Source organism: Macrosteles quadrilineatus, unplaced genomic scaffold (assembly GCF_028750875.1).
Source record: "Macrosteles quadrilineatus isolate MER2022 unplaced genomic scaffold, UCM_ALF_1.0 Scaffold_6__1_contigs__length_79288215, whole genome shotgun sequence".
Lineage (NCBI taxonomy): Eukaryota > Metazoa > Arthropoda > Insecta > Hemiptera > Cicadellidae > Macrosteles > Macrosteles quadrilineatus.
The window spans coordinates 3645337-3670135 of NW_026542599.1; the positions used below are offsets into that span (position 1 = coordinate 3645337).

Here is a 24799-nt window from a genome sequence, read left to right on the forward strand (position 1 = left end):
TGTAGCTGAGATATTGGAGTACAGGATTACTTGTCTTTGTCTTACTCTGGACCAAGTGTAATTGCTACCTCAGTATCTGTAGAAGCACCTTGGCAACTTCACAGTTTCATTAGACTCCACCTCTGTACAAATGACGAGGTCAATCTTTTGTGATCAGCCAAGTTGTAGCCGAGATATTGGAGTCCAGGATTACTTGTCTTTGTCTTACTCTGGACCAAGTGTAATTGCTACCTCAGTATCTGTAGAAGCGCCTTGGCAACTTCACAGTTTCATTAGACTCCACCTCAGAACAAATGACGAGGTCAATCTTCTGTGATCAGCCAAGTTGTAGCTGAGATATTGGAGTACAGGATTACTTGTCTTTGTCTTACTCTGGACCAAGTGTAATTGCTACCTCAGTATCTGTAGAAGCACCTTGGCAACTTCACAGTTTCATTAGACTCCACCTCTGTACAAATGACGAGGTCAATCTTCTGTGATCAGCCAAGTTGTAGCTGAGATATTGGAGTACAGGATTACTTGTCTTTGTCTTACTCTGGACCAAGTGTAATTGCTACCTCAGTATCTGTAGAAGCACCTTGGCAACTCCACAGTTTCATTAGACTCCACCTCTGTACAAATGACGAGGTCAATCTTCTGTGATCAGCCAAGTTGTAGCTGAGATATTGGAGTACAGGATTACTTGTCTTTGTCTTACTCTGGACCAAGTGTAATTGCTACCTCAGTATCTGTAGAAGCACCTTGGAAACTTCACAGTTTCATTAGACTCCACCTCTGTACAAATGACGAGGTCAATCTTCTGTGATCAGCCAAGTTGTAGCTGAGATATTGGAGTACAGGATTACTTGTCTTTGTCTTACTCTGGACCAAGTGTAATTGCTACCTCAGTATCTGTAGAAGCACCTTGGTAACTCCACAGTTTCATTAGACTCCACCTCTGTACAAATGACGAGGTCAATCTTCTGTGATCAGCCAAGTTGTAGCTGAGATATTGGAGTACAGGATTACTTGTCTTTGTCTTACTCTGGACCAAGTGTAATTGCTACCTCAGTATCTGTAGAAGCACCTTAGAAAACTTCACAGTTTCATTAGACTCCACCTCTGTACAAATGACGAGGTCAATCTTCTGTGATCAGCCAAGTTGTAGCTGAGATATTGGAGTCCAGGATTACTTGTCTTTGTCTTACTCTGGACCAAGTGTAATTGCTACCTCAGTATCTGTAGAAGCGCCTTGGCAACTCCACAGTTTCATCAGACTCCACCTCTGTACAAATTACGAGGTCAATCTTCTGTGATCAGCCAAGTTGTAGCTGATATATTGGAGTCCAGGATTACTTGTCTTTGTCTGGCTCTGGGCCGAGTGTAATTGCTACCTCAGTATTTATAGAAGCACCTTGGCAACTCCACAGTTTCATCAGACACCACCTCCGTACAAATGACGAGGTCAATCTTCTGTGATCAGCCAAGTTGTAGCTGAGATATTGGAGTCCAGGATTACTTGTCTTTGTCTGGCTCTGGACCGAGTGTAATTGCTACCTCAGTATTTGTAGAAGCACCTTGGCAACTCCACAGTTTCATCAGACTCCCCTTTTGTACAAATGACGAGGTCAATCTTCTGTGATCAGCCAAGTTGTAGCTGAGATATTGGAGCCCAGGATTACTTGTCTTTTTCTGGCTCTGGACCGAGTGTAATTGCTACCTCAGTATCTGTAGAAGCACCTTGGCAACTCCACAGTTTCATCAGACTCCCCTTTTGTACAAATGACGAGGTCAATCTTCTGTGATCAGCCAAGTTGTAGCTGAGATATTGGAGTCCAGGATTACTTGTCTTTGTCTGGCTCTGGACCGAGTGTAATTGCTACCTCAGTATCTGTAGAAGCACCTTGGCAACTCCACAGTTTCATCAGACTCCCCTTTTGTACAAATGACGAGGTTAATCTTCTGTGATCAGCCAAGTTGTAGCTGAGATATTGGAGTCCAGGATTACTTGTCTTTGTCTGGCTCTGGACCGAGTGTAATTGCTACCTCAGTATTTGTAGAAGCACCTTGGCAACTCCACAGTTTCATCAGACTCCCCTTTTGTACAAATGACGAGGTTAATCTTCTGTGATCAGCCAAGTTGTAGCTGAGATATTGGAGTCCAGGATTACTTGTCTTTATCTGGCTCTGGGCCGAGTGTAATTGCTACCTCAGTATCTGTATAAGCACCTTGGCAACTCCACAGTTTCATCAGACTCCACCTCTGTACAAATGACGAGGTCAATCTTCTGTGATCAGCCAAGTTGTAGCTGAGATATTGGAGCCCAGGATTACTTGTCTTTGTCTGGCTCTGGACCGAGTGTAATTGCTACCTCAGTATCTGTAGAAGCACCTTGGCAACTCCACAGTTTCATCAGACTCCCCTTTTGTACAAATGACGAGGTCAATCTTCTGTGATCAGCCATGTTGTAGCTGAGATATTGGAGTCCAGGATTACTTGTCCTTGTCTGGCTCTGGGCCGAGTGTAATTGCTACCTCAGTATCTGTAGAAGCACCTTGGCAACTCCACAGTTTCATCAGACTCCCCTTTTGTACAAATGACGAGGTCAATCTTCTGTGATCAGCCAAGTTGTAGCTGAGATATTGGAGTCCAGGATTACTTGTCTTTGTCTGGCTCTGGGCCGAGTGTAATTGCTCTATCAGGTGCCAAATTACTTCACATGTCTTTCGGAAGTTAAGTGAGAAATTTATAACTTTACAAGATTAACAATTGTTATTAATTTATAAAATGTCATGAGTGCTATAGAATTCTAACCAAACCGACTGTAAAATGTATAAATTTTAGTTGTAAATAATAGTTTTTTTATAAAAGGAGTCTTTGATTTCCTGTCTGTAAACTAGTTGGATTTCTTAGAACACGATCCAAAGAATTGGGAGTTCTGCTTTACGATTGCTAGAGCTGCAATAGGTTTGCTCTGTATATTTTTTTAGGAAACCTTAAAACACTGTTAAATACTTACGTGCAGATACTTTTTTAATTTATTCCATGTATAACGTAAATTTTCATTTATGTATTACACAAACGTTAATACATTTGTATAACTATGAAGGAAATAGTTAGTTTAACTTTATCTTACAAGGCGAGTCCTTTTAAGCTGTATAATAAGAAAAAGAATAATGGAAAATACTTTGTAATTTTGTTAAATAGAATGTTTTATTGACATTCTTTATACTTCTCATAACAAACAGAAATGTATTTCAAAATTTCAATCCCAGAAAACATTTAATCAGACGATGAAATTAATGTTAGTGGTTGTGCTGTGGGTTACTGATTGAAATTCTTTGAAAGAAATAAAACAACTGGAGTTGATTAATTAAATTCTAGACCACTTTGTCTTAACCCCGGTTATTGATTTAAAGTAGTTAAGTATTTAAAACTATTATCATTTTAAAGTTTAGTAGTTATAATTAGTAACAGTTCATTTTATATATTCTAGGTAATAAGTTATTTAGTTTTCCAAAACCTTTGTGAACCATTTGTTATATGGCTCTAAGCTAATGCAACACTTTCTAAAATTGATTGACAACTGAAACCCATAGTTAATTAGTAGACTTTAAAAGCACTAACACTGTTCAAACTAGTTTCAAATGCAGCCAGTTTAGGAACAAACGCACTTCAAGTTGCTCAGAGTGTGTCACAGTTGCTAAATAAAAGGACTCAATTATCAGGTAAAAGCAGAGCCTACTTTATAATAATTTCAAAGAAATGAAAATAAAGATGCTTCTTGAAAAGGTAGAGACACTCTTAAAATCCCTTTCTTTGTTTTAATTTTGTGTTTTTGTTTAAAGATGCTCTCTACTAAAATAAATATAAAAATATAATAGGCATGCATTGAAATTCACATCTCAACAATCAAAACAAGTTGCATTTATGTCTTTAAAAAAATAATTGGACTTCCTTGGACCTCAAATTAAAAATAATTTGCAAAAATGAAATATTGTGTAAAAAGGAACCCTCTATTCCTTCTTATGTTGTTCTCCAAATAACGGTTTATCATTTACTTATAAATTAGTATAATGGCATATTCTTTGATCATATAATCTAATATTGTACTATAACCTGGACTTTTGAAAACATTTTGTTTTTAGCATGGTATATTGTGATATAAGATTTTTTCACCAAAAGATAAACCAGTCCTGAAAATACGTCTTATTATAATAAAAAGTTGAACAATAATTTGATTTCTTAATGATTTTACTAGCTTATTTAGTTTAAAACATCATAGGTTCAGATGTTAACGTCCCAAATAGAAACAAAAAACCCCTATTAATCGGGTTGCGTTGTTAGATTTAACAGAGATCATTTATTTGTAAGAAATATTTTTGTTTGTATCCCTCTAAATATAATCATTCCTTTTAATTAAGAGAAACGCATTATTTACGTAATATTTTATAATATTTACTCCCATAGAGTCAATATGTAATAAGGTGAAAGTGAAAACCAGATATTTTACCCACGTAGGATTGTGTGCCCAGAAGTGGCATCAATCAGGGTTCCGTGTTGACTTTTCTGTTCTACAGAGAAACCAAAAACTAACAGCCCAAGGTTCGTTATCAAATTGGATTTTATACTTGGCTACGTGTCTTGAAAACACACGTTCTTCAGCAAAATCATGTTTAAGTGAAACTTATATTATTCTTTGAAATAAATCTACAGTTTTCAAGTGTAATTAACTGATAACACCTATGTCATTGCCGTAATACATAGTTACGTTATACACACTTAGATTTGAGATAAATGTTGCATTTTAAGATACTTCCTGCTAAAAGGTCTATCCTTTCTCTATGTAGAGCTTAGCACTCCACAACATTTTATGAACATATTTCTTAAGATAATTTTAGCCCTAGTTTGGATTTTCACGAACGATTTCCAAACAATAAAAATATGCACAGTCACTTTTGAAATGTTTACCTCATAGTGAGGTGTGACCTACGTTTCATATAAACAAACGGAAGATGCTGAAGTTCCAATTTCGCTCGACATCGTAGCAACTGTTGGTGCAGCGACGTGGTTCGTTACGTTCTTGACCCAACAGCAGAAACTATTCTTCACCAGAATACTAATAGTTTGGACCCGGGACAAATATACACCTTGTGGACTATATTACTTCAAACTGCATATTTGGTGTAAATCCCTGTAATTTTTGTCCCAAGCAGTTATAGGGTAGTAAAATGAATATGTTTGTTCATAAAAACCCGACCCCTTTTAAAATATAGTTCAAACACTTAAATTCCTTTGTGTCATTGACGATACACTGACACTCCATGAATGGTCAATGGCTAAAGCCAATGTTCACGAATTTTAGTTTTTAGCTCATTACTACACCGTACTGGAAATAGTATATTTCACTACTATCGAGCCCCGTAAAAACTACTTCATCCAACTTAAAACAATAAAAAAACTACAATTGTAACTTTTTTGATGTCAGGAAAAGTATTGTTTGTGTAGCGAAAGTAATGTTCATGTAAGGAAAAGTCAGCTGATCATTATTTGTTTTTCGTGTATGGAAATTGAATATTTTCTAAGATCTCAGCTGTATGGAAATGGGCTATTTTCGAAGTGATAAAAAATACATTAAACGTGAAATTAATACTAATCCAGTAATACATTGACAGTTCATTAAAATTCTTCAACTAAAAAAAGTTGAATTTCGTATTTGATACTTAAAAAAAATAGTGTAAACTTTGTTTGGTAAAAACACTTTTGCTAAATTGAATAACTATGTGTTCACAAAATCGTGAACTGTTCACAACTCTTTAATTTTATCACCTTTTACTTTCTTGGAAACTGTTCTAAAAGTGACAACCTAATCATTCTAGTGGTCATTTAATTGTGTAACGTTTATGTTCTATGTTTTACACGTGTCAACAATACATGGTGTCGCGTTAACAGTTCCATTTTTATTTTTCTATTGGCGAGTGTTGTTAGGCATACAAGTCTATATTTACGTGAAATCTTCCCCATGTAAGCATTTAAAAACACATCCAATAAAGAGATTTGACCAGACTGTGGACTTCGCCAGAGGTATTTGATTTTCTCTAATAACAGTGTATTAATAATAGTTTTTATAAAGCTTTTTTAATGCTTTGGTAGGCCAAAACATATGCACACGATATGTACACGAATGCAATGAGTATTTAAATTTTCAATTTTGAAATCTCTATCAGATGAAATCATCGCAGTTTCCGGAGAGTTATGAAATACAGTACCGAAGTATTGAAATAACAATCTACCGCTTTAGTGGTCGCGTGCTCGCTTCAATGCGGTTGATTTAATTATTAAATACCAGAGACAACTGTGCAAATCGTCCTCCGGAGTTGACAATTTTGCAGGAATAGACGTGGGTCTATATTTTATATGATTAACTTTTCCAAATAAAATCCTAAGGCATTTACGTATTCACATATTTACAGGACCACTATGTTTGAAGTAATAGTATGGCCATACACGATTTTTGTTGACGGATAGTTTTTGCTGAATAAGTACGAGTACACTTGACAAAGCCACAAAGAACTGAATGTGTAAAAAAAGGGGTCTGGCACGTACAATCCTTCCTTCGTTAGCGTCTGTCTATGTGCCTTATTTAAAGTCATGGCAAAGGTAACTTTTAGGGAAAATTCCTTCTTGGTCAGTTTAAAAAGGATTACAGACTAAAGCGTAGTATGACAGTTTGACCGGAGTCACCCAACTTCACTTTGATAGTGTAGCTGCCTAAGAAAGCTACAGCCAATCTTGGATCGTGCTTAGGTTTTTCATCAACACGATAATTGAGTTCTTTTTGCCATGGGTTTTTGAAGTGACGAACCTAAAGGACTTAATGAGTTCAAACACTCTAATGGATACAACAGAGCGTGCTACTTCGATTGGTAAAGAACCGAACAAAACTGGTATAAACCGTTTCCTGGCGGTAACAAATTTGACACAACATAACCATTCTTTGAAACCTGTAATAAAGAAAAGATAATAGGTGATGTTTGAAGATGGAATTCGTGGGTACCTATTATGAAATAAAGGTTATGTCGAAATTAACGAACTATAAAAACCAAATAATCCATTTGGTACTTACTTTTGTGTTGTTCTTGTTTAGACTTCTTTAAATGCATAATCTGGTTTCATCTTTAAGGTTATTTATTGCAGAAAGCACAGACTAAATATTTTGGTGGTCATGGATGTAGTAAACACAAATGACAAGGAACGAAAAACTACCGAAAAACAAGCGATTGGTATATTTTTGTATTGGGTAAAAAAGGTTTAAAATGACACCTCATTTGTGGAAATTGGTTAAAAAATAAGAAAGTTATGGCGTACCGATAAAAAGCACTTTAGAAATTAGATAGATTTAAAAACATACAAAAATATATGTTATAGTAGATTAGATTAGATTTCAATATAGATAAAACATTAGAGGTACTGTGAAATGTTCTTCACAAACAATTTAACACATATTCTAGGCCTACATACATATTATGAGTTCATGTTTGTAATTAGTTAACCGTAGATATTAACACAGCTGTGGTTGTAACACATACCGTTTAAAATGCCATTTGACTGCACAGTGTGTTGCATTACATTGACTGATATTTAAGAAGTGGATTATATTACTTTTAACATGTGGTTCATTTTCACGGTAGCGCTGTATTTTTCACTGACGCCAGTAAAAGGTAAGTCAATTTTGGGATTTAATTTCAATAGTACTTAACCTTTAAACTCTTTAAATTATTCATTTGATCTTTGCCTGTACAATACTTAAGTACCCGCAAAAATAGCCGACCAGTTATTTGACAGTCTGAGGTGAATTTGATGTCAATATACTACAACACAACACTGAATTTATGACCTTTTAAATATATTAAGTTCATTGAACTTGTACTGTGTCAACAATAATCCAACTAGGTATAACGCCCTCTTACACATTATAACTGTAAATACTGGTACTTAAGTTGAAACTGTCACTTTGCTGACAAAAATAAATCATCTGATTTAGCTTCCAATAAAAAATAAATCACCATTTAATATATCTTGTGATCTTCAGAACAAACGTATTATTGGAGCTTAAACCAAAAACATATTTAACAGCTTTGTGAATGGTTTACGAAGACCTTAACCATTTATAATGCTGTTTAATTTGTTTTTTGGTTTAAGCTCTAATATTATGTTTGTTCTGAATTTGAATGATCGACCAAAGTCGATTGGTCTGATATTTATCTCATATCTAATTATGATATGGCATTCTCACTTTTTCTCAAAAAACCTTTCACAATGCTTTTATGATAATTAATTGTCCCGTTAAAGCCGTTAAAATTGACTATTCTAATAAACCAAGGTCCAAAAAGTAGACCATTTTTGCAGTACAACATAAGTAGGTTAAATTAAAATCCCTTTTAAGATTATTAATTTAATTTTTTCCAGCGTGTGAACAATTTGAATTTTCAACAATTGAGGGTAAGTCTTGCATTCTTAATCATGAATGTTGATTAACCTAGAAACTAAGACACATTTGACTGCCATATTTTCTTTGTATGGTATATATAGTACCTTAAATTAAAATTACTGTGATATTCAGTCTGCCTGCTAATATTTTTTATTTAAATTTTTTTTATTAAAAATTTTCCTCTTGATATAGGTATATGTTTTAGTTGTCAGAAGTAACACAATCTTTATAGAACCATAATAGTGTCAATATACATTTTGATATTTTCAATTTCCAAATTTTGGCAGTCAACTCACAGAGCAAGCCTACAATATTTTTTTTGGCCAGTGTAAAATTAAAATGTCAAATAGATTTACCAGTATAATAAATTAAAAATAGAATATCCAAAACAAAACAGATCAAGTTATAGAAGAAGCAGAATTGTTTCACTGTAGAATAAATTAGAAATGTTTCACTATAAAGCAACGAGAACAGTCAAGAGAGAAATAAAACGAGACAACTGGCTAAAACATATGTTTTATATCTAGCTAGTCAAATATGTTGTGCAACTGTGTGTGTCCAACTTTGACTATACTTAGAATAGACTTTTCAATTTAAAGTTGAATCCAGTTTCAGAATCAAAATTCTTAGTTAGAGTAGACCACTGATGGAATGATTCGACGTCACTTGTTGATTTCTGTTGTTCTGCTAACTTTTAAGAAAGCCAAGCCTTATTGTTAGCACCATTCTTATGACAAGTGCATTTTCAATAATTATTGTTCTGTTAATGTCAAATAAAAGATCAATGATAATATGTGTACAATATCTTACTCTTTGAGTCACTTATGTGATCTAATTATAATAAAAGATTGTTACAGCTGGTCCATATAGATAGGATGTCTACGGATGAAAACATAGTGGAGCGGTTAGGCTCGAGTGTAGAGGGAGTTAGGAATTTATATAGATATATCCTGGGACTTTTTATTATTTAAAATATAAAGGCAGCTTTTCAATGAATGGTCACTTTGCAGTGTTTAACTACTTTCACAATTTTTTAATTTCTTTACAATATCAGAACATTTTACTCTCATTATAGATGAATCAGGTTGAAAGTGTATTCGAAAGTACTGTGATTCTGCCTCTTAGAATGCTACAGTTGCCCCTTATTGTTGATGTATCTTATTGTTAGATACCATATTAATTAATGCCAATCAATTACTAAGCGATTGTTGACAGTATAATAATGGCATATAGGTCTAATAATTATCTTACTTAGAATCTAACTAAGTTTGAGCATTTTGAAATTGATGATACAATTAAAACGAAGCACAGGTTTTACACTTTTTTCAGGGTTGAAAGAAAATTGAAACGTTGTAATATTTTGCTCTGAGCTTTGCTTATAGCTTATTGAGCTAATCTATGAAATAAATCGTGAAAATTAGTTACCTAGCATTAAAAATGGCATAAGCCTGTGTTTTAAGAAAAAATTTTACAATCTATAACGGATAATAGTGAGTAGAAAGTATTATTAGAACGATCAAGTTGTAAACATAGTTAGACAGCAATCTTGTTCTTCACTAAGCCTCTGATAATTTTCACTGCAGATTTTTACATCGTAATTCTGATTTTTGTTGTGTATTTATTATATATTAATATTATTTCATAACCCTTAATTTATTTATTTATATTCTAACGTGTTTTACCTAAGATTTTCATTTACAGTCTTACAAAGATTTTTGTGGAAACGAACGACCTTACCAATAACTACAAACGTTGCAATGGATGAGGGATGGCAAAGTGTTGGGCGCGATTCGACTTACAATTTGGAAATATACCGGTACACAAACGTCAACAACTTCTTCATACTCTTCTATGGTAATAAACTTGTGGGAGTTGGACTTGTGGTAAGAAAACCTTTTTCAAACTAGTCATAAGTGAACCTCTGGTTTTGGTACAATCTGTTAAAAAAAACATGACAAATATTTTTAAATTATTCCTTTGGGTTGTTTTAGTACGAAAAATGTTTAATTTATCACTGTAGGATCAACGGTTAGTCTGAAATAAATAGTGAACACCATACTTGATTCACCCATTTGTATATACAGTAGGACTAGTTGAGTCGAGCTAGTTGATATCTTGAAATTTGTATAATCTCCTGTAAAACATTTTGGTTTCGGGTTTTATTTCGGGTTTTTTATTATTTTTAATTCGGGTGAATTTCCCTTTAAAAAAAAACTCATAAAATATAGGGTATTCCTTAAGAAAAATTTAAGTTGTCTGCCATATTGGAAAAATGGCGGCTAAAATTATGTTTTTAACTGAACCAAAACTTTTTAAATGAAAAATCCAAGGCAGTTGCAATTTAACATTTGTTGAAATCTCTTATAACTTTAGGATAAAACAGCTGGCGCACTTATATCAATCACCCACGTATATGCACGTATAGGGCATATAAGTTCCTGAACACGATAAAAGAGTACTTTGTCCGATTTTGATGAAATTAGGTTTGGAGGTGTAGATCAGGACAGACTTAAATGAGAGGGCAATACAGCTTATTGGACCATGGAAACGGGGGTTTATAGGAGTTTTTATTGGGTAAAATTAGGATTTTCTCAATGTTGACCATAATTAATTACCTGCCAATTTCTTTTTCAACCATTTTAAAGAGCTTAAAGAACAACTAATTTAGTGTATCTTTTTACGGTTATTGGCCAAGGAGAAAATTAAAAAAAATATGTTAACTTAAAATTCTCATTGAAAACATGTTATCTGTTATAATTTGCTTGTTTATGGGTAAATTTTAATCAAACTTTGCAAATGTATTGATTTTATATTAGGCTATTATAGTTAAGCCACTAGTGAGTACTACGACTATCCGCAGTACTACTCTGATAATTAGACAAATTCGTTAATATAAAGGCAAAAATGTGGTTCGGATTTCACAATAAACTGTACGTCCCTTATTAGCTGTTTGGACTATTAAATAACATCTGTGTCGATGAAATATGTCGGCCTTAGTCACTAACAAGACTAACAGATCGCGCCACTCATCCTACACTCATCTCCATTCATACTTGGCTTAAAATGGTCGCCATGTCAATGAAAAGTATTAACAGTATTAAAGCCTAATGTTATCTAAATTAATTTGATTAAAACCCCAATCAGGTGTATGTAAATTCGCTTTGTCTGTATATTATATGTAGTAAGGGTATTTCATTATTTGTTTGGTAAAAATAAATATATTTTCAGCACGCAGCAGACTCAGATCCTAGCTTTTTCAGTTGGTCAAGTACTTTCGGAAATGGATACATGTTCAAACATACAGTGACTGTGGACCAGAAGAATATAGGATACGCAATGGTTCTCTTTGTAAATCCAGGTAAATAAGACAGGAGCCATCAGAGATTAGATTAGGGTGATTTTATGCACGGCGGCAGTAAAAAAAATCACTAAAACAGATGTTTTCTAATATTGATATTTAATATCACTATTTGAAGGAATACATAAAAATTAACACATATAACAATAATAAACGTTTTTGTAGCAATATTAACTTTTTAGGGGACCCCTAAATCAATGAATACGATCAAGCAATCTTTTCAGACATTTTCTGCAATCGCAAGAATGATAACTTGACATGAAAATCAAACATTTAATAAACACGTTGACCAGAGTTTGGACTGCTTTATGACTCGAAGTAATTTGTTGGGGCCTGGCTCGACCCATACAACTTGAGGACCCGCAGACCCCCACGAAAAGTCACCCCCCCCCTGTACAATTTTCTGGGGGCGCCTTTGTATCCAAGCATGATGTAGCTGTTACCTTTCTTGTTGCATGTGTTTCTGAGTAGTATTTAATATTACCCTACACACATTTCGCCAGTTTGTGTAGCATCTTCAGGATGTGTTCTTATAATATCACACTAACACTAGCACTATTGACTATTTATATTTACAAACTTTTATCGCTGTTGGACGAGCAAGTAACGCGACGACGGAAGCACGGTAGAGTTATGTTGGAGTGAGGAGTTTTCCCTCAGTTTCGTTTATTGGACTGAAGGTGTAAAAAAATCGGGGTTTTTGACGGCTGGGGTTAGGAGCTTTCCAGGTTAATTTTGGGCTTATCTTTGGTCTCTGTGGGGTCGGCGGTATACGCTGTTTTCCCGTTTTGTCAGTGTCAATGTCTTGGATTAATTTGAAAATTCCAAAGCTAGCAAAATGTCTGTAGGGCGAACACAAACTACTTCTCAAAAACAATGGTAATAAGATAATGACTTATATAATTTAAGTTCTTGAACCTAAGCTGGCTCCAACAATTTAAAATTCAAGTATTGACACAAACAGACGGAAATTTATAATGTTAAATGATGTTAAAACATATTTTATGTGAACAATAAATAACAACACAATAGTATAAATTGAATAGGTTTAAAGATGACATAATATCAGTAAATCAAGTGTAGAGACTACATGATGATTTGACTTGTTGAAATAAAAGTGTTTATATGTTTCGGTTATGAGGAGGTATGAGGAGGCATTATTAATAATCACATACCTTACACGCTTCAGTAATTACTTATAATATTAAACTTTTATTTAACACACATTTTTTACGCTTATTTGATCCCGCACTGCTGATAATAAATTGAAACGAGCTTAAAAACATTAACGATAAACATTTTTTTAGATGAACTAAAGCAAGAAGCGACACCAATCTGTTTCACTAAATTCATACATTTTGAAGGAACAAAAAATGGAGATTGGCATAAAGTTTCCATTTTCGAGAATGGAATTCAAAATGTTGAACCAAGAATGAAAAAACAAGGCTGCAAGAATAGGTTTGGTAAGTTTCCCTAATTAATTAAATTTTCATAAAAAAGCTGGATAATTTTTTTATCACACTCCTCCGGGATCAGGCCACACGATGTAAAAAAGGTTGTTTTACTTACAAAATAGATATAAATTTATAGCTCAATTCCTTTGATTAAATTAATTATAATAATTTATAGTTATGTGGTGTGCACAAAAATGTGCTCTATCGTATTTTACCTGTTTACGTAAACATTATTCTAATGACCAATGTTTGCTTATAACATAAATATGACAATACTACAATATTATTGCTGTGGTTGTTTTTTAAGTTCTGAAAAACCTAAGGGCAATAGCATGATTTAAAATAAATACGTTTGCTAATTAGTAATTCCCAAAAGCTTTGTATGCCTAGACAAATCAAAATCTTACATCTGTTGGCTAAAATAGAGGTGCTGATGAAAAATATTAATTCTAGGAAAACCGGTTTACCCTGTGTCCCAAGATGTTTTAAGGTTAAAATGCTTAATAAAATTGCTTCTTAAGAATCTTCTTAGAAACCCATATCTTAACGTTACTAAGTAAGCTATGAAAACAACAGTGATACACCTTTAGAGAATGTCTTAGAGAAGTTTCTACAGTGTACAGACTTGGAAAAATACAATTTTTAATTTATTTACACAGTTGTTTTCCTTTAATAGTTTAATGAATTCTTATGAAATGGTGACCATACAAAGTAGGCATTTTAAGCTAAGTATGAATTGGCGTAGAATGAGTGGCGATATCTCGTAGTCTTGTTAGTGACTAAGGCCGACATGTTACTTAGACACAGCTGTTAATTAATAGCCCATACAGCCATTGACAACTAAGGGACCTACAGTTTATAGCGGAATCCGAACCACATTTTCGCCTTGTAAATAACGAATTGGTATAATTATCGGTATTGTACCGTGGATCGTTATAGTACTCACTAGTGCGGACGTTAATCCACACCAGGGAGTATTGCATCCACAGTGCACGCCTATATTTTATATCCACAATTCGTAACCTCCTAGTAGCTAAATTACAGGACGACGCTTTGCCCATCATGACTTATTATTACATTGTTGTTTTCAAATTGTTCATTGTCAATTCTCAACAAAATGTAACTATTCTTTCTACACAAAAATCTACTCTACTGACCTGATATGACCATAGAAGTGTTATGAAAAATCTACTAATATTATCTATGAATTTTGCCAGGTCACTACTATTTCTACAGCCTAGAAGATAAAACTACATGCAGTAGAGTCCACGGGTTCTACTGTTTCTATGGTGATAACGGAGAGATGAATGGGTTTGGAGTGTTCACCGAAGGAATGAGTGTTCTCAATGAGCCAAACGATCATCCGCACCCAGTAATAGTATTTTGGCCCTGTGCTGATGTCAAAGTAAGAAAATACTTCCAAAACAAATTACCTTACACTTTTTTAAGTCGTAATCTTGGTATATATTCTAACGGAAATCCGTTTTTCGCACCCTTTGACATTGTCACAAAATTTATGAATTACTAAACCTGCTTCTTTGTAGTCTAAAATGTTGCTAATTTCGCAACTAGTTTAGAATTTCAACGAAATCATCTTCACGCGTCATAGGACCTGATCAGAAGGCCATCAATTCACTTAAAGTAGGCCTACATAGACACACTTACATGAACACAGACATTCAAACTTTACATAAAAACAAATAAAAACTAATAAAACTGTAACTTTTAAGTTCGTTCTTTTAATATTAGCAACATTTTGGATTGCAAGGAAGCATTTACACCAATTCATTTATTGAACATAAACCGTAGGCTTGCATAAATCCTTCCACCGCAGCAAACCTAAACACTAAGCGAATTTCCACTTACCTGGCTAGATTTCTGTTAAAATATTTCGAAAAAATGTTAGATTAATTTCCTATTTAAATAACATTAATTTAATTTTAACCAGGTTTTTTGATACAGGGAAGATAATAAGGTGGAACTTTTTAATAAAATATTGATCGCTTAGTATGAAATTTAAAAAAATCTTAATTTCAATAAAATATATCCATAAACAAGTAAATTACAACATTTTATCTATTCTCCATAAGAATAACATTTTCATGTTTAATTAACACTTTTTTTGGAATTTTTCCCGTAACCGATTGGCAAACATCATTTTAACGTAGTAAATTATTTCTTTTTTAAGCTCCACAAAACAGTTTAAGGAAAAAATTTGAGGTGAAAATTTAAAAACCAATATTATTCTATACAACCCCTCATAAGCACCCATTCCCATAGTCACATGTCCGATCATACTGTTAAACGACCTCATTCGAATAAATTTAGGTTTACATGTTACCAAATTTTATATAAATCTATCTAAATGAAAATAACAGTCTAATCTAAAAAATAATTTAGTAGCCTAAAATCTTAAATTCAAGATTTAAGTTATTAAGTTTTCAAGATGTTTAACTCTGTCAGTCTACATTTGTTTTACAAAGCAGCTCACAAAACCCAAGGTTCCTTACTTCCTTTTAAATTACAGGCTGGCCAAACTCAAACTCAAAACTGTATTAGGCCCCGGGTACGATACGAGCGGCGAGCGGCATGAGCGGCGCCGCTCTGACATCGGGTCTCATTTAGTTGCGTGTAAATTTGTTGAGGGTGGCCACGATACGTCTGAGCTCAGCGCCGCTCATGGTTCCAAGTCAAAACCGATTTTCGCGAAAACGCCGCTCGCCGCTCATGTGGTCGGCCTAAAATGATAGGGAAACAGCAGCAAACATGCGATACGAGTCGATACGTGAGGTGCAGTCCAGGTAATGTTTGTGGAATGACCAGCAAGGAAGTTTTAAAACACTTCAGTCACCAGAAAAGTATGGAAAAAAATTAGGGTTAAGGTTTTTCTAAAAACTAAGTTTTTCTTTAAAGGCAAACAATTGTCAGATAGCAACAAAAGCTGCAATACGTCTTGCAGGTAAGCATAGTTTACCATTTTAAACTAAACTAACTCATGGGAAACTTGATGAGCGTTATAAATGTGCCACTTGTATCGTAGCCACCACCGCCGCTCACGTGCCGCCCAGGTTGCCGCTCGCCGCTTGCCGCTCACCGCTCGCCGCTCGTATCGTACCCGAGGCCTTTATTTGAGGGTCGGTTCTCACTATCACTATGTTCTATAGTGACCATCTAGTATACAGTTTTTTTCACGTTCCATCCATCATGTTTAAGAGTCTAATATAACTATAGCAATACAGTATAAAATTGATAAAATAATTTAATTACTAAATTTAGAAATAAAATTACCGATATGCCGCATGTGTAATAAGTGTATTTTGTTCTAGGAAATAGTGACTCATAATGCAAAATGTATGGACAAGAAAGCGTCTGAAGGCTATGTTACTACTGTTATCTACCTAAAAGAAGACGAGGAAACTGTCAAATTCAAGTGCAACAAACAAGTTGCTCATTCACCCTAACCAGCCATTTTAGTTTTAATATAAGAAAAATATAAAAGGGCTGTTTGGAAAAACCACTGGTCAGTTATATCTTTGACTATAGATAAAACTTCACTATTCAATATTCAATGGTTATAAATATAAAAATATATGTCAATAAAGTGGTTTACTTCATACATCCCAAAACTTCTTTTTTACTTTATTATTCGACTTAATGATGTAATCTTCATCATACACGGATGATATGTATTGTATTTTTTTACAAGCTTTGAAATGTTGTCTTTAAAAAAAGGCATGTGCCTGAGCCAGCATTTGCCCGCATCTTTCGGTTCTTCATTTTCAAATAACCCCTGAGATCACAGTGGCATATTACCATGCAGAAGATATTGTATTTGCTGAGTGCCAAACCTGGGGTTTAGAGTATACTTTAGAATACGTCCAAATGAACCTTCCCAGAATGCATTTCGTTATCTGAACAGCGTGGGGTCGGGTTTGGTTATGCAAAATCACAGTACTACACTTTTTTTGTAAATAACTTCTTGGTCAGCATCGTACGTGTTATTAAGATTCACAAAGTACAACGGTAACAAAAAAAACAAAAAAAATATTGGAAAATTCAAAAATACATCTAATAACACTTAAAACAATATATTTACACGTTTACTTACAATACGGTAAATACGTATGAAAGATTGTAACTGGTGATTGATTTTGATTGACTCCAATCATAATCACACCAAATAGGTGTGATAAGTGATCATTCACATTTCATATAACTTACACCTAACCTGCATATATTTAAGTATGGTATATCAAAGAAAACATTATATAATCAGACAGCACTGTTTTTAAACAACATTATAATAATTAATAAAATATGTATCTAGGAAAGTATCTCATAAAAATCAATCATTAAGTCAGCCAGTATACATCGGGTTTTTAGCTAGTTAGCCATTTTTATTAAATATGCTTGTTATATAACCTTGAAACATACTATTTTGGCCTACGTAATTAACGTTTATAAACATTTCAGTAGCAGCTTGGCACACTTTTTAAGAATAACTTAGTCTGGAAAAACAACTATAGTGCCTAGCTTGATTTTTTGGTATTAGCGTTGTTTATTCTTTTGGGAATGCAATTTATACTTATTTGTAAGGCAAATGTCACCATAGAATTTTATGAGGAAAACAAAAATTGTATTCTTTAATTCAATATTCTGTGCAAAAAATCTAATAAAATTTATGTGAAAACCATATATTTTACCCACGTAGGATTGTGTGCCCAGAAGTGGCTACAATCAGGGTTTCGTGTTGACTTTTCTGTTTTGTCGAGAAACCTAAATCTCACTCCAAAGGTTTGTTATTAAATTGGATTTAATACTTTGATACATGTGTTATAAATATACATTATAGTTCAATCTCAAGTTTTAGTGAATCTGATATTAATTGTCAAAATAGATTAAACGATTTTGTTGATGAAATTATTATTTTTCTTGTGTCTTAAATTGGACAATAGATAGTCTAACATGAAATAAACATTCCAATTTACATATTTAAGCTGACATTGAATTGTTATTTGAAAATGACTTGGTTTTACTAACCTCTGATAGAATTACCTGCTAAATTAAAGCGAATAACGTTTATAAACCCTATTGTATCATTAACTTGTTTAAGCTTTTGTTTGAGCTACTTAAGTTATTAAATCAAGTCAGGAAAATCTATGTCATTAACTTCATACCATGAAGTAAATTATATTTAACACGTTTCAGATACAACAAAGTCCTTCTTGTATATCACGTGTCTCACTCTCACAGTTTTCTCACGTCTTCTTACGTCATCAGCAATTAACCTGACATCTTCCCCCAAAACTCACCCTCCTTCAGTGACTCTGTCCTTTGGTCAAGTCGTATTTTTTATCAAGACACTGAATTTCTGATAAACTGTAACAGAAATCTCAATGTATGCAAATAAATAAAGAGTTTATTTTCCTTTTATTCAATGACAAATTAGGAAAAATTGTAATAGTTTAGACCACACAGATTAATGATTTGAATATTTATAAAACTAGTATTGAACGTAAACAATGATTATATTTTTATTACATTGACTCTTGTCCCCCATTACTAAGTTGATATTAAATTAATTACTGTAGGCTGCTTAGCTACGTAGAGTATTCAAATACAACCGTTATTTTTTATTGCGATGTACGACTTTAGTGTAGCTTTGATACAATAATGTGTTATGTTTAAAGTTAATTTAATTTTCATCAGATGTAGACCCCATTATTAATTTACTTTCAGTATTCCCAATTTATTCAATAAAGCATCTATTTATAATAACACTTTTCTACAATGGGAACAATTTTATTTAAAAATTCAAGCTATTGAAATGGAAGCTTTTTACTGGTACAATTGTTAGGGCCAATGCTATGCCATTGACCAGTAGCCGCAGCTTGAAATATCCCGATCTTTATTTGGTGGTTTCTGGCCAACCTCAGGTTAACTGAATACATGCCAGGTTGGTTGTGGCATGTGATGTGGTTGCCTCTTTATTTTAAACTGTGGTTACAAAAAATGTTGTAGCAATCGTACCCCTAACTGATATAAATTCTAAACCAGACCTTTTTGGTGATAACATACACAACTGGTAACAATGTATTACACCACTATTTCAAATTAATTAGCATCAAGATACTTATTTCAAAGATAATCAATACCAAGTTGTATTTAAAAATCCAATACAAGAATTTAAATAAGCTATGAAAGATGGTTTTTTAGCGAATTTCCCATATAGGGAATAAGCTATCACCTTAGGTCTCATTGTAACCTAGACCTGAGACCGAATTACTTTTTCCTTTTGAGGTACCTAGAGGCCAAAAACACTCTCCGTTCAAATCCATATAGGTATAAATTTATTGTTATATGTAACCTTTAGCACTATAACTCAAGCAAAAATAATCCAATTTTGATGGAATTTGGTATAAATGTGTAAACTTATATTTATTCCAACAAGTTCTCGAGACAGTAGGATCGGACTATGAGAACGAGGGTTTATGAGGGGTTTTATGGGGTAAAAATGGGGATTTTCCAATATTCCCCATTAGGTTTTGCAATTTCTTTCTAAATCATTTTGTAGAGCTTATAAAAAAATAATTTTGGTATATTAAAGCTCTGTTAAGTATGCCTAACGGTCAAAGTGAAAATTCCAAAAAAAGTGTAAATTTAAATTACTATGTTATGTTTATGGAGAACAATTAAACTTGTATAACTTGCTTGTCTTTGGACATATTTGGATGAAATAAGGAACATTTGTTTACTTCAATAAAGCTGTAAAAATATCATAAAAAAACCACACACCTTATTGTATTTCCTGTATCAGCAATCCTAATTACTCATGATAATTATTAACATTTAATATTAGGAAATAAATCTTACATTTTTAAGGGAATAAATTTGTGGAATCGAACCACGGAATGGGATTTTTAGCGTTATAACGCAGTCATTAACCGAAAATAATTTTGTAAATATTCATATTCTTAAATAATGAATGAATACAATCCATATTTAAATCCCAAAGTACCCATGAACGTTTTATATTCAAGTTTTGTTGAAAAATATTTTGTTCCATTTCAGTTATATTTATATGAAATTCATTTACTCTACACACAACATTGTTGAGTAATTATGGATATAACTTTAAAGTTCAATTATTTAAATCCAACCATTCAATAATCATTGTGGTTTTCAGTTGTTCAATTCCAAAGCTTTTCAAAATAACAATCAGTGGTTTTTGTGGTTGCAGGTTTGCTTCGCTGTGGTTGGTTCAATTATTAAATACCAGAGGGAACCGGTAACCTTCCTCCACGGTTTAACGTGTGTGTAGTTTTTTTGCTATACTCGCAGGTTTTTGATGAATTTTGATGAGGATTTCCGTAATGGTTGAAGCTTTGCAAACTTTATTGAAATAGTTTAGATTCTTGAAATAATTTAAGAACTAATGGAGTAATTATTTTACATGCAAATTAGTAAGCTTCCTAATTCAATACAAAGACTTGACAACTCCTATCAATTAAATTAATTTAATTTGATTAAATGTAACAGCACACTTATCATGATCCTGAAAGTTATGCATTCAAAGTCTCGCCACTAACACATTTTAATAAACTATTGTGTAATAAATCCATTTTAACCCACTAATACTGATTGAAAATCTAACCATAAATCATTCGGTAAATAAGACAGCAACAAATTAAACCCATAAGTTAAGCCAGTTTATTACAGTTACAGAGCCAAGACTCAAGCAATCAACAACTTCAATATCTCAGTGACGACTTTGTAGGTTAGACGAAGTACAATGAAACTGTACTCGTAACAAATCTTTTAGTTGCTATAAAATATTTCTATATGATACAGCTAGACTTAAAAGGATAATTTTAAGTACTATTCAAGTATCGAAAAAGCCATGAAGATTTTTTACTTTTTAAATAACAACTAAGACCACAGAACATATCGTGTGTTAATTACTAGTTGGATTACAGTACTTCATATTGTTTAGGCGTATTAAAATTTTAAGGTGAACCAAAAAAACACAAACTCAAGTTAAAACATGGTGTTGAAGATATAACGATCCAAAATGTCATAGGATTAGCATAATGTTTGACTAATTTATTTATTTTTTTTTTTATTAAATCCCCCAAACACCCCCAAAAACCCAAAGATGAAACTTTAATCTAGTTTACTCCAGGACAAAGAGTGTATGTTGTTGATTATCTTTCTACAATCCATAGGTATAAAAAGTTTCTTACTTAAGATATTTTCGTCAATACTTTTGGTTGTAAGTATTAAACATCAATGTGTTCAATGCCTGATTGACATAGTTCGTGATTACGTGATTGAAATGGAATTTTAATAATAGAACTAACATGTGAGAGTTAAAAGATGATTCTAATTGATTTCAAAGCAATTTGCATATTTATAGCGTTCAAATTCTGTTACACTTTCGATTTCAAATAGTAATTAATTGTTTAACACTTATAAAGTTCACAGAAAGAATTTTAAAATGAATAACTACTAGTTTCTTAAGTATATTGTATTGTTTAAAATAATGTGAACTAAAAATCTTTGAATCAGCGAAAACTTTAGGAATATCATATATAGTGTTTGTTTAAAAAATCGGTTTAGCATTACTACCCCTACTTAATGAAATCATACAGTGTAATACGAATACATAACTGAAAACATATAATATGCCTTATGATGTTCTAATTATTATATTGCGTTCAAAATAGGTAGTACATTTTATAGTTTATATTTGGGTCGTATACGTTTAAACATGAAAAGCTATAAGGCAATGCCATAAAATAAGGTGGTGTTAACATCCCCTGTAATGGGCCTTGAACAACCCCCATTTATCCCGTGAGTTTGTTTAGGCTTAATCACCATCCTGCATATCCCGATATCAAGGATTTAAGAGGATATAAGCATAAACTAATCGACAGCACACATTTCGTTACGATGCAACAGATTTTGTTACAGGGAAAATGATATATACTCAAATTCCAATCAAAACTACAGTGTTCATAAGTATACATGGTGTAAATTCAATATTTGGGCTTGTTATGTAGTAATGTGCATTGATAGAGCTTGATTAAAACAACTGAAAATAGTTTTAAGTATTAACATTCACCTTTGGTTACCGAAGTAGACATCCCGTCCATCTGGACCATTTTTCACTAATTTGTTATTAAAGATGTCGATAGTTGAGTGACCCAGTTACAGATTGCGCTAGGGGAGTCGTTGGAGGATAGCGGCCATCTTGGATTATTTCAAACAGCTGTTGAAGGGTTATTTACCATCCAAAAATATTCTTTCGAATACCAAAGTGATTGTAATTTAAACTAGCTGTGTACCAGTTCTACGGACGGGATCATGTAGTCAGTTGAAACCTTCTTATAATCAGAATAGCAGTTAGTCTGCATATTTAGTGTGCATTTTTTTAAGATTTGAAGGCAAAACTCCCGAGCACTGTTTCAGGATCTGTTTCCCGGTTGTCAAAACTCAAGTACAATTTGATACACACTGATGCCTAGAAATTTAATTTCATTTACAGTTACACATTGTTACACTTTTGTGATGTGTAGAAATCCGTTATGTAAGGCACGGAAAGTTTTTTTTTACTTCCAAACATTTGCCCTTGGACATCCACATCTGTCCTAAATGCTGTTTGCTTCTGAAGTGAAACAATTTCAAATTGGACAAAGATAGATTGGACACTAAGGTGGTGCCAAGATTTTGATCTTATATTGTTTGCGTAATCATGTAAATAGGATCAGAAAATACATGTTGAAATAATTTGTGTCTTACGGAAAACACTGGTTATTGTTATGAATTGTTCAGAAAATGTAAGCAGTTTTATTATTTAAGGATATTTTAAAACTTTACCCTACAGTGCACTACTATCTTTTGTAAAGTCTATATTGTGGACTATATCCATATAAATATACAACATGTGTCGTGATGTTAGTCCCTAGGGAGCTGTCAACATTAGCTATATGTGTGTGACTACATCTGTCTGGTACTGCAGCTGAATTACAATTGCGAGACTCTGTATGAAGTCGTAGCGTGAGGCCACGTATTTTTTTTATTTTTTTTATTACTCCCCTGCAAAAAATATTGTTATAATACATGTATTGATGGATAAAAGTATTAGTTCTATCCAAGAGCTAAGCAAGGATGATTCGGAACAAATTATTCGTTTTTTATATTTTTAATAACCCTTTGCATTCATTGTGATATGGAATGCAGCCCTGATCAAAAATAGTCTATCATATTCTTTTCCGAACGCAGTCTTTATCATCCTGCACTGTAGTATATTTTACCCCCTCATCAATATTAGTTTTAACGATTTAAAAATATTCCACAACTTGAATTTAAAAGTGGAAGTTAGCGGAGTAATATCTAATGCAAATAGCTTAATTCATACGATCTCAAAAGTTTAAATAGTTCAAAATATTGCACATTTATTTTTTTTGGCAAAGCAACATGGAATGACGTTTGGAAACTTACATTATAACAAATATGAACAAAGTCTGTAATGCTTTTAGCTTAAAAGATCAAACAAACATAGCTCAGACAAAGCTCTTTTTGACATTCACTCTGACCTCGGCTTCTTCTCGTTCCTTTAACGTTAACTTGTGTAAAAAAGTCACTTTTTCGGCCAAGTGAAAATATACTAATAAGGCATCAAAGTTAATATATTTATATATTATACACGCACACTCTAACTTTTTATTTTATAACTGATTTCCTTGTGCCAATAATATGAAAGATTCAAGCACTAATATTTTATTAGTTACCCTTAAATTAACTGGCATTTTAAGATGTTATAAATATGCTAAGATACGCTGTAAAACTAAAAAATTAGGTAATATCAAGATAATGAAATTGTGGTACCGTAAATTTCATTGATTTCAACTATACAACAAATAAAGATTTATGGCCCCCTTGAAAGCAACCAAAGTGATTCCAACTAATAAACTTGATGGAGTATAGGGCCAATAAGTTTGTAGCTAAGAAAGTTGCATGCCTTAAAATCATGTTTGGATATTTATTTATCACATAAATTGATCAATTGAACTAGCATGAGTCATCTATAATTATGTGAAGGATGATTACAGCCTCATTGGATGGCATATAGTTGGAAACTCGGTAGTCGAATGGTCGTAGACCCTAGCCAAAATTAGAAATCATACCTTCAATTCAATAAATTACAAAACACTTAAGTCAAAGAATAATACCCCTGCCGAAGCAATTCTGCAGTATTAGCAAATTTACATTTGCCTGATCAGATTTTCACTTCAATATTTCCTTAAACATGTCAGATCAATTCCCTGGCCTAATAAAATAATATTACGGGAAACCTAAATTCTTAACCCTAAAAACCCCTTAAAACCTTGTTCTCATATAGGCCATGTCGGTTCACGAACTAGTTCGAATAAATGTAGGTTTGTATGTTGACGGTTTCACTCTTTTTGTAATGTTATTATAAACATTAGATTTCAGTGAATTTCCTTATAATA

The 24799-nt window shown here is 33.0% G+C and overlaps 2 protein-coding genes across 2 annotated transcripts in view; both read left to right on the plus strand.

Annotated features, from left to right (window-relative positions):
* Window positions 1–24799, plus strand: part of LOC128996176 (neurotrimin-like) — a 356524-nt gene that overhangs the window by 59808 nt on the left and 271917 nt on the right. The gene's annotated exons all lie outside the window — the stretch shown is intronic.
* Window positions 7577–16884, plus strand: LOC128996177 (uncharacterized). Its single transcript, XM_054421316.1, has 7 exons — window positions 7577–7701; window positions 8450–8482; window positions 10173–10354; window positions 11700–11829; window positions 13137–13292; window positions 14501–14688; window positions 16610–16884. Exons 1-7 carry the CDS (start codon window positions 7650–7652, stop codon window positions 16742–16744), a joined length of 876 nt encoding a protein of 291 aa, XP_054277291.1. The 5' UTR covers window positions 7577–7649; the 3' UTR covers window positions 16745–16884.

Excerpts from the sequence above, each read along its gene's own strand:
- LOC128996177 (XM_054421316.1), top strand. The coding sequence starts at position 7,650 with ATGTGGTTCATTTTCACGGTAGCGCTGTATTTTTCACTGACGCCAGTA. Across the intron at positions 7,702-8,449 it reads TTCACTGACGCCAGTAAAAG|CGTGTGAACAATTTGAATTT; the intron begins GTAAGTCAATTT and ends AATTTTTTCCAG. Across the intron at positions 8,483-10,172 it reads TGAATTTTCAACAATTGAGG|TCTTACAAAGATTTTTGTGG; the intron begins GTAAGTCTTGCA and ends TTTCATTTACAG.